The 16108-nt window shown below is 42.5% G+C and overlaps 1 protein-coding gene across 1 annotated transcript in view; it reads right to left on the reverse strand.

The window, feature by feature from the left end:
* slc12a5a (solute carrier family 12 member 5a) overlaps positions 1-16108 on the reverse strand; it is a 445395-nt gene that overhangs the window by 56430 nt on the left and 372857 nt on the right. Inside the window, 10 exon segments of the mRNA XM_034166020.1 lie at positions 5124-5319; positions 6512-6680; positions 7053-7128; positions 7131-7156; positions 9153-9272; positions 9363-9409; positions 9412-9463; positions 10044-10162; positions 10273-10447; positions 10792-10849. Of these exon segments, the coding sequence (XP_034021911.1) occupies positions 5124-5319; positions 6512-6680; positions 7053-7128; positions 7131-7156; positions 9153-9272; positions 9363-9409; positions 9412-9463; positions 10044-10162; positions 10273-10447; positions 10792-10849 (1038 nt within the window).

Consider the following 16108-nt stretch of genomic DNA (forward strand, 5'->3'; position numbering starts at 1 on the left):
TAAAAGTGAGGTGTGGTCAGGAGCAGAGCTGGAGCATTGGTCACCATAAAGTATTAGTGCCTTAGACCATTAAAATCTGGTGTAAAGCCTGACACTTTCTAGCACTGTACAAATGGTGCAACAGTCAGATACACGTTACAAAAGCAGGTTCACAGAGCACGTACACTCTGCCTGCACATATCTTCACCAGTCACCTGCAATGGTGTATTATTAGTATGATGGTGTATTATTGCCACTGTAAGGAAAGTAAATAATAGATTGGAAGAAGGACAATTTTTTTTTAATTTCTTGAGAAAGCTTTCCTCCATGCTTTTTCTTAGGGCCCCTTCACACACAACGCGAATTTGGTAAAAAAAGCAGGAATCCTATGCAATACGTGTAAAATCATAGCTGCCTCTAATGCCTCGTACACCTGTTGCTACAACTATTTGTGCACACCAGTGGCTGAAAGATAGAGTGTGCGCTGTGAGAACCCATCGAACCCTCTCGCGGCAGGTGCTGGCCAAATTCCAGGTGACACACAGGAACATCTAACACTGCTCGCCTGGCACGTGCCCCCACGAGTGTGGCTTTGCAAACAGATACAGTGACACATTGGGGTGTGCGTTGAACTGACAGGGGGTGTGGCCGCCGACAGGCGTGGCTGCGGAGATCTGTGGTTCTGGACATCAACGGCTGGGGAACACGTACTGTATTGGATGGACATGAACTAACAACTGTCCACTGTGACGCGCATGTGTCTGCTTGCTGTCCTCACGAGGACATATATAAAAACATATATCGCTGTTGCAATGGGCTGCAGCGAGCGAACGGGCACACGCCATGCACACTGACAAGAAACAGACCGCCAGATCATAACACGCAGTGGGCGATCTGAATGTTACACCACCTATGTGAGCTCTATTCCACATGACGCGGTGTCTGTCCTGCAGCGCGCCGTCCACAAGACACGCGTGCCAGGCAAACACACTCACAGGGCTGGCTGGACACGCCGCCAGCAGATGTGGCCATGATAAGCGCACCCTGTTCTCATTCATGCCATTTCATGACTGTACGTCTGTGACCATGGGTCATCTACAGAGGAACAGACAGTTCATACTTGTATTGCCCACTTGATCAGAGGGATTCAATAAAATGCAGTGTTTTTATATGGTGTGTGATTTTTTTTTTTTAAATATGTCCATGTCCTTCTTGATATCAGGCATTTTCCTGCACCTTTCACAGGACAGCGATGGAAGCTCAGTGGTAAGGTTTCTGACTGGCAAGCAGAGCTTATGGAAAGCTTATGGAAAGGCATGTATTTTTTTTTAAATTTTCACAGCAGCTGCGCGATGCTCACACTATATTCCCACATGCACAAAACTATCGCACCATGTATATTTGAATTTTTTATTTATTTTTTCTTCACATCAGCTGCACTATGTGGTTATACATGCTGCAGCTGCTCGCACTGTGTTCGTGCATGCACGAACTGTCGCAGCGGCATTGTGCACACCTGCTTGTCAGCTCGATGTTTTCATGGTTCGCTCATACAAGCTGTTGAACCATGAGTCGCCCTGAGTTGTACTTATTCGTACTATGTGTGAAGGGGTGCTTACTCTTTCTTTGAAACAGGTGAAATTATTGTAATAGAAAATGAATAAATAAGTTACACAAATGAAGAGTCAACCCAACACACACCAAAATATATAAGTAAACCTTGCTTGTACACTGCTTCACCTCAAGGAGCTTTGGTGCTGCTGTCCTCTGTGCACTCTGATAGGTTGGAGTTAATCCTTGAATGGGCTAGAAATTTTTTTTTCCACATGCATCCTCTTTCTTAATGTCACAGTGCTGTGTGTGTGACGCAATCTACTTAAAAGAAAACCACTGCTACCATGCTAACTGGTTGATATAGTTAGACCACAAAATGCTTGTGTATAATAAACACTGTAAATTCAACCTTTTGTGCACAGTAGTTAGCTTTGCAATGGTATTTCCTGCAGTTTAAATAGCATCCTGAGCTTAGATATGCGCAAAATGGGCTTTCACTGTAGCCAGGCTGACAAAGAGTCAGAGCTCTATTGAGCTGAGTATTCCTTTAACTTTAACTAGTAATGACTTCATGACTTTCTTTGCTAATAAAATTTTAACTATTAGAGAAAAAATTACTCATAACCATCCCAAAGACATATTGTTATTTTTGGCTGCTTTCAGTGATGCCGGTATTTGGTTAGACTCTTTCTCTCCGATTGTTCTGTCTGAGTTATTTTCATTAGTTACTTCCTCCAAACCATCAACATGTCTATTAGACCCCATTCCTACCAGGCTGCTCAAGGAAGCCCTACCATTAATTAATGCTTCGATCTTAAATATGATCAATGTATCTTTATTAGTTGGCTATGTACCACAGGCTTTTAAGGTGGCAGTAATTAAACCATTACTTAAAAAGCCATCACTTGACCCAGCTATCTTAGCTAATTATAGGCCAATCTCCAACCTTCCTTTTCTCTCAAAAATTCTTGAAAGGGTAGTTGTAAAACAGCTAACTGATCATCTGCAGAGGAATGGTCTATTTGAAGAGTTTCAGTCAGGTTTTAGAATTCATCATAGTACAGAAATAACATTAGTGAAGGTTACAAATGATCTTCTTATGGCCTCAGACAGTGGACTCATCTCTGTGCTTGTTCTGTTAGACCTCAGTGCTGCTTTTGATACTGTTGACCATAAAATTTTATTACAGAGATTAGAGCATGCCATAGGTATTAAAGGCACTGCGCTGCGGTGGTTTGAATCATATTTATCTAATAGATTACAATTTGTTCATGTAAATGGGGAATCTTCTTCACAGACTAAGGTTAATTATGGAATTCCACAAGGTTCTGTGCTAGGACCAATTTTATTCACTTTATACATGTTTCCCTTAGGCAGTATTATTAGACAGCGTTGCTTAAATTTTCATTGTTACGCAGATGATACCCAGCTTTATCTATCCATGAAGCCAGAGGACACACACCAATTAGCTAAACTGCAGGATTGTCTTACAGACATAAAGACATGGATGACCTCTAATTTCCTGCTTTTAAACTCAGATAAAACTGAAGTTATTGTACTTGGCCCCACAAATCTTAGAAACATGGTGTCTAACCAGATCCTTACTCTGGATGGCATTACCCTGACCTCTAGTAATACTGTGAGAAATCTTGGAGTCATTTTTGATCAGGATATGTCATTCAATGCGCATATTAAACAAATATGTAGGACTGCTTTTTTGCATTTGCGCAATATCTCTAAAATTAGAAAGGTCTTGTCTCAGAGTGATGCTGAAAAACTAATTCATGCATTTATTTCCTCTAGGCTGGACTATTGTAATTCATTATTATCAGGTTGTCCTAAAAGTTCCCTGAAAAGCCTTCAGTTAATTCAAAATGCTGCAGCTAGAGTACTGACAGGGACTAGAAGGAGAGAGCATATCTCACCCATATTGGCCTCTTTTCATTGGCTTCCTGTTAATTCTAGAATAGAATTTAAAATTCTTCTTCTTACTTATAAGGTTTTGAATAATCAGGTCCCATCTTATCTTAGGGACCTCATAGTACCAATCACCCCAATAGAGCGCTTCGCTCTCAGACTCCAGGCTACTTGTAGTTCCTAGGGTTTGTAAGAGTAGAAGGGGAGGCAGAGCCTTCAGCTTTCAGGCTCCTCTCCTGTGGAACCAGCTCCCAATTCAGATCAGGGAGACAGACACCCTCTCTACTTTTAAGATTAGGCTTAAACTTTCCTTTTTGCTAAAGCTTATAGTTAGGGCTGGATCAGGTGACCCTGAACCATCCCTTAGTTATGCTACTATAGACTTAGACTGCTGGGGGGTTCCCATGATGCACTGAGTGTTTCTTTTTTTGCTCTGTATGCACCACTCTGCATTTAATCATTAGTGATTGATCTCTGCTCCCCTCCACAGCATGTCTTTTTCCTGATTCTCTCCCTCAGCCCCAACCAGTCCCAGCAGAAGACTGCCCCTCCCTGAGCCTGGTTCTGCTGGAGGTTTCTTCCTGTTTAAAAGGGAGTTTTTCCTTCCCACTGTCGCCAAGTGCTTGCTCACAGGGGGTCGTTTTGACTGTTGGGGTTTTTCTGTAATTATTGTATGGCCTTGCCTTACAATATAAAGCACTTGGGGCAACTGTTTGTTGTGATTTGGCGCTATATAAATAAATTGATTTGATCTGATTTGATTTCAGCACAAGTCCTTTTTGCATACGCTGTCAAAATTAAGCCCAAGTCAGTAAAAGGACTGTGTAGGTTTCTTCTATTTCTGAGGTCATTTGGCTTTTGTTTTGAATAGGTGTATTCCTATTTAGTGCATCATGTCAGAAGAAGCAGAAGTAAACCAATATTGCCATAACGATATCATTTACATGGCTTAACAACCTCTCTGTCTTTAACGCCATTCACACGTACCACGCCATGTATGTGCCATGTGACTCTGTAGGTCATGTGACTTGTAATAGCATAACAGGTTTGTAAAATACATATGCCTTTTTTAATTGCCTAAAAAACACTTCATCTGTGTGAAAAAGTGTTTTTGTGATATTTGAGGGTTTTTTAATACACTTTTCCATTAAGCAAAGTTTCAATTTGCTCCTTGAAATTACGCAGTTTGGAGGGTAATGGAAACCCACCTACTGATTATAAGATTTTCTTTCCTTGTATGTGTGTGTGTAAACCATCACACACTGCATGCATTTCTGTAATAATAATTCTCCATCAGGAAATCCACAGTTCTTTGGGGTTATTCATCTTTTTATTGAGGAAGGTGGGTCATTGAGGTAGGGGATATGTAGAAGTTTACAATAACTGAACTTTTGTTGGTCTTCAAATACTCTTCATTTTCTTTCATTATATGTGACATTTTCTTTTCCCTTTTTCTCTGAGAGGTTTAACAACCAGGATGATCTCCACCAAACCTGCATGTAGGAACTGTTTATGCCTTGCTGAGATCCGATACTAAATCAGAAGGGAACCCAAAACTTGTAGAGTTTGGATGAAGAAACCTGTCTCCGTGATTCTGTTCCAAAATCTGTATGTGGCTTCAGCGTTTTTTTTTAGAAACTCTTAAAGGTTTTCATGCTATCATGGTAACCCACCAACAAAGTTCCTCCAGGTCTGGTGCTCATCTCCTTGCTTCCAGTTGCGTGGCCAGGAGACCAGCACAGCGTTATGTTTCATGCCTCCCAGTCCACTGGCCTGGAGCAGATGCGAGGTGGCATCACGTAGGTTGGAGGACACGGTCACCTGACAGAAGCCCTTCACCTTCTCAGTCTCCATCAGCTTACGCAGTGCCTATAAAAGTGTTACCAGTGTACACAAACAGTTTGTTAGCTCTAGATTTGAATGTTAAGGATTTTTCCTCACTTTGACTCTTCTGATTTATCATTAATGAATCTGTAACTGAACAATGTTTTTCAATGATTTACTTTCTATTGAATTTAAGTGCATCTTGTACTGAAGCACCTCCTGAACGATGACAATAATTATTTACAAAAGTTATTGCACAAGTTTTTGTACAGGCAAAACAACAGTGACTGCTGATTTGCTCCTGATATTGGGAATCAAAACCTAGACCAGAATGTCTGAATATGAAAGTGGCCACAGACACTCACATACGACTTGGGGGATTTTTAATTATCTCTGCCATTGACATAATGTTGTCAGTGCTGTTTCAGTGTGACCACACTGATTTTCTTGTGAAAGGGTGCGCTATGACCCAAAGAGGAAGCCATTAACTTCTGGAGCTGATCTGAAAAAGGGGCAGATCCAGGATTTTTTCCCCCAACATTCTTGAATATTGCAAGATAGACCATTTTTCAACATTTTTATAAATTTCTCAAGAAATAAGGTTCACATTTTCTTTTCTTTAGGTCTGTGCCAAAAGATCTCCGAGTCCCATTCTAATGAAATTCTGGGATGCCATGCGGAGTGAGTGTTTAAATCTCTTTCTCTTGGTCGTCTTGGTAAGACATCTTTAACTTCACTTTTCCAGCTGCACTGGACAATGGTTGTCTGTCATGTTGTGCTCACACATCATAGTGATCCTCTACAAGACAAGTAAGTTGTTCATAAAAGCAAGGGACACAACTTTAAGTTGATTTTGATCTTATTTTCTCCAAAGGTTAACTTCTGAAATGAATAATGCACATTTGAGTAGCTTTTGTTGCCATTTATCAGGAAATGTGAGCATTTCAGGGCTTCTGGTACGTTTCTTACTTGAAATCCAAAATTCAGTAAAAAACAAAAAAGAAAAAAAAAAAAGGTCTTTCTAATACATGATGTTTTGACACACAGAGTTTTGACCTCCCAGTATTAATGTATAAAATTTAGATTTTGAGAGTTTTACGGTATACAACAAAAGTTTATACAAAAGTTTGCTGGAAGGATGTACAAAAGGATGGAATTTGTCCTGACAAGCATAACTTACAGTTGTGTCCTGAAATATCAAAGTGATCCTTTACAATATAAAAAGTGTAGCTGATACCTGCTCTGCACGCTGCGACTGCTCATAGTTCTCCAGGTAGGTGCCCTCTAAGGCCGTGCCGACAATAGTCAGGCCTTTGCCTGCTTTGAGCTGGTTTGTCAGAGAAAGCAGACGGGGCTGCTCCACGTTTTGCTCTGCATCTGTACTAACCAGCACCAGTAGCTGGGGCCTGAAAAAAGGGGGAAGCAGAGAGGCGAGATAGTGAAGATACAGGGCAGAAAAAAGTAGAGGGAGACAAAAAAAAATAGCAGGGCAAGGAGAGCAATGAAGAACGACAAATAAAGGCGTGAAGAAAGGAACAGCTGCGTGAGCCAGGGTAAGAGTACTAGTTGGGAAAGCGAGAGAGAGAGAGAGAAACAACATGAAAAGTGAATGTGTGAATATGAATTCATGAAGACTTTCTGTTGTTTTGACAGCTGTGACAAGGAAATCACATTAAGCACAACTTCGTGTATAGACCGTCAACTTTTATGTTGATTAAGGGGGAAGATTAAACAGTGCAACTTTGACAATGATTCTTACACCTGTGTGTATGTTCTCCCTCCAGTTCTTGGTGTGTGGGGGTCCTTCTTCCAGTCGCATGAGAGCGTAACGTGCGGCGCTGAGAGAGAGTCCCGTATCCCATCACCCCACTCTTTCTCCGCCCTGCGAAACAGGCGAGTGGCCACATCATCAAACCATCTATAATAGTTATGAAACTTTAGTCAACGGTGGAAAAGTGACTGATGTTTTCAGCAAAGTACAACAAATCAACAGTAGTGTTCAGAATAATAGTAGTGCTATGTGACTAAAAAGATTAATCCAGGTTTGAGTATATTTCTTATTGTTACATGGGAAACAAGGTACCAGTAGATTCAGTAGATTCTCACAATCCAACAAGACCAAGCATTCATGATATACACACTCTTAGGCTATGAAATTGGGCCATTATTAAAAAAAGTAGAAAAGGGGGTGTTCACAATAAAGCAGCATCTGCTGTTGACGCTACAAACTCAAACTATTATGTTCAAACTGCTTTTTTAGCAATCCTGTGAATCACTAAACTAGTATTTAGTTGTATAACCACAGTTTTTCATGATTTCTTCACATCTGCGAGGCATTAATTTGTTGGTTTGGAACCAAGATTTTGATTGTTTACCAGTGTGCTTGGGTTCATTGTCTGTTGAAACATCCATTTCAAGGGCATGTCCTCTTCAGCATAAGGCAACATGACCTCTTCAAGTAATTGTGACATATCCAAACTGATCCATGATACCTGGTATGCGATATATAGGCCCAACACCATAGTAGGAGAAAACATGCCCATAGCGTGATACTTGCACCACCATGCCATCACTGTCTTCACTGTGAACTGTGGCTTGAATTCAGAGTTTGGGGGTCGTCTCACAAACTATCTGCGGCCCTTGGACCCAAAAAGAACAATTTTACTCTTATCAGTCCACAAAATATTCCTCCATTTCTCTTTAGGCCAGTTGATGTGTTCTTTGGCAAATTGTAACCTCTTCTGCACATCTTTTTTTAACAGAGGGACTTTGCGGGGGATTCTTGCAAATAAATTAGCTTCACACAGGCGTCTTCTAACTGTCACAGCACTTACAGGTAACTCCAGACTGTCTTTGATCATCCTGGAGCTGATCAGTGGGTGAGCCTTTGTCATTCTGGTTATTCTTCTATCCATTTTGATGGTTGTTTTCCATTTTTTTCCACGCGTCTCTGTTTTTTTTGTCCATTTTAAAGCATTGCAGATCATTGTAGATGAACAGTCGATAATTTTTTTGCACCTGCGTATAAGTTTTCCCCTCTCCAATCAACTTTTTAATCAAACTACACTGTTCTTCTGAACAATGTCTTGAACGCCCCATTTTCCTCAGGCTTTCAAAGAGAAAAGCATGTTCAACAGGTGCTGGCTTCATCCCTAAATAGGGGACACCTGATTCACACCTGTTTGTTCCACAAAATTGACGAACTCACTGACTGAATGCCACACTACTATTATTGTGTACACCCCCTTTTCTACTTTTTTTTTTACTAATAGCCCAATTCATAGCCTTAAGAGTGTGCATATCCTGAATGCTTGGTCTTGTTGGATTGTGAGAATCTACTGAATCTACTGCTACCTTGTTTCCCATGTAACAATAAGAAATATACTCAAAACCTGGATTAATCTTTTTAGTCACATAGCACTACTATTATTCTGAACACTACTGTACTTGCAGATGCCAGTGTGACATAATTCGACATGATTAAGGATTAGCATCACTGCTAAATGTCAAGTTATCACCATGCCACTTACACAGGGAAATCACACCATCTTGCACTGCGTGGGTGAATGTGCATGCCTCTGTACCACTCCAGGATAAGGATGCATTTTGTGTAATATATAGTGCATATATACATGCTTCCTACACTACAAAGTGGCGTGCATGCAAATCACCACTCAAGAGGTGCAAAGGTGGAACAAGTAAAGCAAAAAAAACCTTCCTGTTTCCCTTTAAATGCCTGGAGAGATGATTGATGGTGCAAACATGGAAAGGGCTAATTTTTAAAATATATACACACGCATGCATGCATGCACGCACATTGTCAGCCAAAACCTGAGGCAAGCAAGTGAATCCAATCTGCCGGGTCACGCTCCACTCACCCTGCAAACTCAATATACTTGTAGATGGAGCCCGCAATTGCTATGGCGACAATGGCGTAATACCATGAGCAGAGGAACATCAAGTGAGACACAAAACTCATCCCCAGAAAAGACAGAGCCCTACGCAGATAAGAAGCAGAGAGTCAAACGTGTAAGGACAGAAAAACAGTTCCAAAAATGCCACATTGCCTCAGTGGGTTGCAGAACAACCAGTGGTAGAACTTGAAGCGGGGTCTCCATTTGGGAGTCCTTAGCAGAGAGTCTGCAAGGCGCAGGCCAGGTTGACAAACATGTAGCACATCAGGAATAACCTGGAGGGTGCAGACCAGAACTTCATTTCCATGTAGTACACTGCATTAAGACTGCAGGCGTTAATGCTCAATTCCGATCAACTAATCTTTTTAATGTGGCCAGTGTCAGATTCCAGCATGAACTGTTCACCGTCCCGAACTGACCTGCATGGACACAAACTAAGACGTCACCAGGAGACTGTATATATGAACACACAACAAAAGTGGGATGTGACCTTATTTCTTGCTCTATCTCGCTCCATATTGCATACCACACCAGGTCACACCCTGTGCAAGCAGCAGTCATGTGTATGAGGTGCTGCTTTTCAGCTGCACTTCTTACTACATCATGTGTCTTAGATACTGACTTGTTCCACACTCTGTATATTCTGTGGCTGTTTTTTTTTTTTTTGTATATTTGCTGAGTACATTCAGTTTGGACTTTTGTGTGTGTGTGTGCGCTTTTTTCTTCTTGTTTTTAATCTTGCAGCATCTCACTGGAAGCACACATGCTGTCCAAGGTTTTGCAGAGTCTTTGTCAAGATATCATGTACACACTCACGCACACACAGATAAGAAGAAAAGTAACTGCAGTTCTCACATAGAGAGGATGGGAGCGACTGAATCCAGAGAAGCGATGAGGATTCCGCTCTCACAGATACAGGCCGTCAGCAGTAGAGACCATGTTGGTTCCCCATTCGCCTTGCCGTGGCCAAAGACCTAGAAGACCAACACTGATGTTAGTGCATATCTTCCTTGTGATTTACATTCCAAATATATAAACTTATTACAAAGGAATTAAGTTCAGTCGACTAAGAAGAAAAACTGACCCGAAGGGCAGGCACAATGCCATCTTTGGCGATTGCCTGCATGAGACGAGGAGCTCCTGTCAGACTCTGGAGGCCTGCCCCGCAGGTGGAGAAGAAGGAACCAATCACAATAACCCATGGTGATGGCCAAGCCAATGTGCCAATCACCAGGTTTCCATGGACACCCTCCCCAAACCTAAAAATTGTCAGACTTGTTAGCCAATTAGACAATACCTTTACACAAGTTATTTTTGCTATTTGTACACAGGACACACATTCATCTGAAACCTTCTACCTTCATGTGCATTACATGATATCTGGGAAATAAGTTTAACACAAAAGGCTGTGCATGAGCTGACTGAATTCTGAGCATCACACTAAACAGAAAATAACACAAACACATTTTGAAGGAATGCAAAAGTTAGTAAGGAAGTAAAAAAGCACGTTGGTAATTAAAATTTTCCTGGTGACCTTTACAAGACTGATTGGAGTCAGTCTAGCACAGGAGGGACTTAATTATTTTTTTTTTATTTTACTTACTTGTCTCTGAGGACCACACCCTCAATGCAGGCACCAAACAGGAACACACTCGACATGTCTAAACAGTCGTGGATCAGGAAAGTAGAGACATTTTATACAGATATTGTTCAACATGTTCTATTACAACATGAGACTGTGATAGAAAATTTCAAACCTATCATCTCCTGTTGGTTAGGATACCTGAAGATTGTAGCATGTCTTGCTCACATGCATTGAGTAAAGTTGAAAAGTGAACTTGTGTTTAAATGGATGTTAACCTTTTTACACATGAGAGGAACTCTGATGACTGTTTGGGGCTTTGATCAGGGGTGAATTCCAATCAGGAGAGGTACAGCTTTATGGCCATGGTAATTTCAACCAGAGACGAAATGAAACAGGCAGCCAGGATGTGTGACTAGGACCCTCCGAGCAAAACACCCCCCCTCCTCCTTTGTCTTACAACCCCAATTCCAATGAGTTGGGATGTTGTGTAAAATGTAAATGAAAACAGAATACAATGATTTGCAAATCCTCTTCAACCTATATTCAATTGAATACACCACAAGACAAGATATTTAAATGTTCAAACTGGTAAACTTTAATTGTTTTTATGCAAATATTGCTGGAGAGATGGGAATGGAAAATCAGTAAGAGCAACGCATGAGCCTAGTGGAATATTTGTGGTTACAAGGAGTATAAGTGGTGAAAGTAGATGAGTTTAAAAACTTGGGGTCAACTGCCCAAAGTAATGGAGAGTGTGGTAAAGAGGTGAAGAAGAGAGTGCAGGCAGGGTGGAGTGGGTGGAGAAAGGTGGCAAGAGTGATTTGTGACCGAAGAATATCTGCAAGAGTGAAGTGGAAAGTCTACAACACAGTAGTAATACCAGCTATCTTGTACGGCTTAGAGACAGTGGCACAAAAAGACAGAAGGCAGAGCTGGAGGTGGCAGAGCTGAAGATGTTGCGATTGTCTTCGGGAGTGACAAGAATGGACAGGATTAGGAATGAACATATCAGAGGGACAGCTCAGGTGGGATGGTTTGGAGACAAAGTCAGAGAGGCGAGATTGAGATGGTTTGGACATGTGCAGAGGAGGGACCCAGGGTATATAGGGAGAAAGATGCTGAGGATGGAGCCACCAGGCAGGAGGAGAATAGGGAGGCCAAAGAGGAGGTTTATGGATGTAGTGAGGGAGGACATGCAGGTGGTTGGTGTAACGGAGGAAGACACAGAGGACAGGGTGAGATGGCCTCGAGGCAGATGGTCATAGGCCTTGAAGCGGGGTACTCCCTGGACAGGATGCCAATCTATCACAGTGCAATATACAGATAAGACAAACATATTCACACTCACATGCATACCTACGGTCAATTTAGAGTTACTACACTCAACAAAAATATAAACACAACACTTTTGGTTTTGCTCCCATTTTGTAAGAGATGAACTCAAAGATCTAAAACTTTTTCCACATACACAATATCACCATTTCCCTCAAATATTGTTCACAAACCAGTCTAAATCTGTGATAGTGAGCACTTCTCCTTTGCTGAGATAATCCATCCCACCTCACAGGTGTGCCATATCAAGATTGCTGATTAGACACCATGATTAGTGCACAGGTGTGCCTTAGACTGCCCACAATAAAAGGCCACTCTGAAAGGTGCAGTTTTATCACACAGCACAATGCCACAGATGTCGCAAGATTTGAGGGAGCGTGCAATTGGCATGCTGACAGCAGGAAATGTCAACCAGAGCTGTTGCTCGTGTATTGAATGTTCATTTCTCTACCATAAGCTGTCTCCAAAGGCGTTTCAGAGAATTTGGCAGTACATCCAACCAGCCTCACAACCGCAGACCATGTATAAACCACACCAGCCCAGGAACCTCCACATCCAGCATGTTCACCTCCAAGATCGTCTGAGACCAGCCACTCGGACAGCTGCTGAAACAATCGGTTTGCATAACCAAAGAATTTCTGCACAGTCAGAAACCATCTCAGGGAAGCTCATCTGCATGCTCATCGTCCTCATCAGGGTCTCGACCGGACTCCAGTTCGTCGTCGTAACCAACTTGAGTGGGCAAATGCTCACATTTGCTGGCGTTTGGCATGTTGGAGAGGTGTTCTCTTCACGGATGAATCCCGGTTAACACTGTTCAGGGCAGATGGCAGACAGCGTGTGTGGCGTTGTGTGGGTGAGCGGTTTTCTGATGTCAATGTTGTGGATCGAGTGGCCCATGGTGGCGGTGGGGTTATGGTATGGGCAGGCGTCTGTTATGGACGAAGAACACAGGTGCATTTTATTGATGGTATTCTGAATGCACAGAGATACCGTGACGAGATCCTGAGGCCCATTGTTGTGCCATACATCCAAGAACATCACCTCATGTTGCAGCAGGGTAATGCACGGCCCCATGTTGCAAGGATCTGTACACGATTCTTGGAATCTGAAAATGTCCCAGTTCTTGCATGGCCGGCATACTCCCCGGACATGTCACCCATTGAGCATGTTTGGGATGCTCTGGACCGGCGTATATGACAGCGTGTACCAGTTCCTGCCAATATCCAGCAACTTCGCACAGCCATTGAAGAGGAGTGTACCAACATTCCACAGGCCACAATTGACAACCTGATCAACTCTATGCGAAGGAGATGTGTTGCACTGCATGAGGCAATGGTGGTCACACCAGATACTGACTGGTATCCCCCCCCCCCAATAAACAAAACTGCACCTTTCAGAGTGGCCTTTTATTGTGGACAGTCTAAGGCACACCTGTGCACTAATCATGGTGTCTAATCAGCATCTTGATATGGCACACCTGTGAGGTGGGATGGATTATCTCAGCAAAGAAGAAGTGCTCACTATCACAGATTTAGACTGGTTTGTGAACAACATTTGAGGGAAATGGTGATATTGCGTATGTGGAAAAAGTTTTAGATCTTTGAGTTCATCTCACTTATAAGGTTTTGAATAATCAGGTCCCATCTTATCTTAGGGACCTCGTAGTACCATATCGCCCCAATAGAGCGCTTCGCTCTCAGACTGCAGGCTTACTTGTAGTTCCTAGGGTTTGTAAGAGTAGAATGGGAGGCAGAGCCTTCAGCTTTCAGGCTCCTCTCCTGTGGAACCAGCTCCCAATTCAGATCAGGGAGACAGACACCCTCTCTACTTTTAAGATTAGGCTTAAAACTTTCCTTTTTGCTAAAGCTTATAGTTAGGGCTGGATCAGGTGACCCTAAACCATCCCTTAGTTATGCTGCTGTAGACGTAGACTGCTGGGGGGTTCCCATGATGCACTGTTTCTTTCTCTTTTTGCTCTGTATGCACCACTCTGCATTTAATCATTAGTGATCGATCTCTGCTCCCCTCCACAGCATGTCTTTTTCCTGGTTCTCTCCCTCAGCCCCAACCAGTCCCAGCAGAAGACTGCCCCTCCCTGAGCCTGGTTCTGCTGGAGGTTTCTTCCTGTTAAAAGGGAGTTTTTCCTTCCCACTGTAGCCAAGTGCTTGCTCACAGGGGGTCGTTTTGACCGTTGGGGTTTTACATGATTATTGTATGGCCTTGCCTTACAATATGAAGCGCCTTGGGGCAACTGTTTGTTGTGATTTGGCGCTATATAAAAAAATTGATTGATTGATTGATCTCATACAAAATGGGAGCAAAACCAAAAGTGTTGCGTTTATATTTTTGTTGAGTGTAATTCACCTAATCTGTGTTGTGTGGGCCGCCAGAAGAGGAGGTACTGCTGGCCCACCACCAGAGGGCGCCCTGCCTGAAGTGCGGGCTTCAGGCACGAGAGGGCGCTGCCGCCACGGACACAGCCGGGAGTGACAGCTGTTACTCATTACTTCCTGACAGCTGTCACTCATTCTTCATCACCTCACTCCATAAAACCCAGACGTCATCTCCACCTCATCGCCGAGATATCGTACTTCATTGAAGGTAATATCCTCAGCCGTTTTGTGTTACAATATATCTGTATATTGTGAGTGTTTGCAGGAGTACCGGTTCCTCTATCTGTGGAAGCTGAGTGAGTGCAGGACGGCACTCTTTTCGCCTGAGGAATCACTGCGGTACTCATCACATATTGAGTGAGAGGTGGAGGTGGCATTCCCACCGTTGTTGTTACTGGGTGTACACACACCCACACTTGACTGTCTTTGTTCTCGCCAGCAGTACCAATCCGACAGTCGGAGACGGTGATCACCTGGGAATTCGGGACTTGGCGGCTCCAGTATTCACCAGGTTCGGTGGTGGCAGAAATCGTGTGGTTCCGGCCCTTCTCAGGACAGACGTCTTCTATCCTTGAGCCTGCCCACACGTCACCTTTGTAATTTGACTGTAATCATATTCTGAGATTGTCTGTATATTCGTTGTGCACATTTCACAACATTAAATTGTTACTTTTTGGCTCATCTATTGACTGTTCATTTGCGCCCCCTGTTGTGGGTCCGTGTCACTACACTTTCACAACAATCTGCATATCTTTGGAAACATGGGCAGAACATATAAAGTCCATGCAGAAAGGACCAGGTGGAAAGCCATCCCAAGACTTTCTTTCTGTGAGACAAAAGTGCTAACCACTAAACCACCATGCCACCACAGCTAGGACTGCTACAGCATAATAGTACAGATGTTTTGTATTCTGCTGGAGTCTCTTGTCAGTTTCTAAAACACAAAAATCATCTTCTAGTTCTTCCATGATTTTTGGTGGACAGTGAAGAGCCTTTCACACCACGCGTCTGGCTTTTCAAGCATGCCGTAAACAACGCTGACAATCAGCATCTTGGATTTGCGACAAGAAAAATTGAACACTCAGTCTGTGAGTTATAACCACAAGATTAGGAGCAAAAAGCAGAAGAACGAGTGATGGACAGCTCTCTGCTGGGAGGAGCTTTTTCCAGCGGCTGTTTGGAGTGATGCCGGGCGGCGCTGAAGCAGCCAGCCTGGCCAGGGATTTCATTTGTCTGAGGTGAGTGAGTAATCTGAAAATAAAATGTGACGTTCATGCATCACTGAACACTGAAGGTTTATAGACTAACGTTAGCTTAGCCATTAGCCTTTAGCTGCTGAATCAATCACTGTCAAGCTGAGTAAACATTTTATATTTATAAATTATTTGATCTATTTTAATTTTTAGCAAATAAATCTAAACAATATTTTTTTGATTGTTACTACTATGACTACAAAAACATTCTCCACTTTACATAGCAGAATTTTTTTATTAAATTTTTTTTATCTAGTAATCAGAGATACCTTGTAAATACAGATGCACTTCATAACTTCGAGTGATGAAGCTGAACATCAAAACCTGAAGTCCAGAAGAAAGAAGAGAACATCT

The sequence above is a fragment of the Thalassophryne amazonica genome, chromosome 3 (assembly GCF_902500255.1).
Source record: "Thalassophryne amazonica chromosome 3, fThaAma1.1, whole genome shotgun sequence".
NCBI lineage: Eukaryota > Metazoa > Chordata > Actinopteri > Batrachoidiformes > Batrachoididae > Thalassophryne > Thalassophryne amazonica.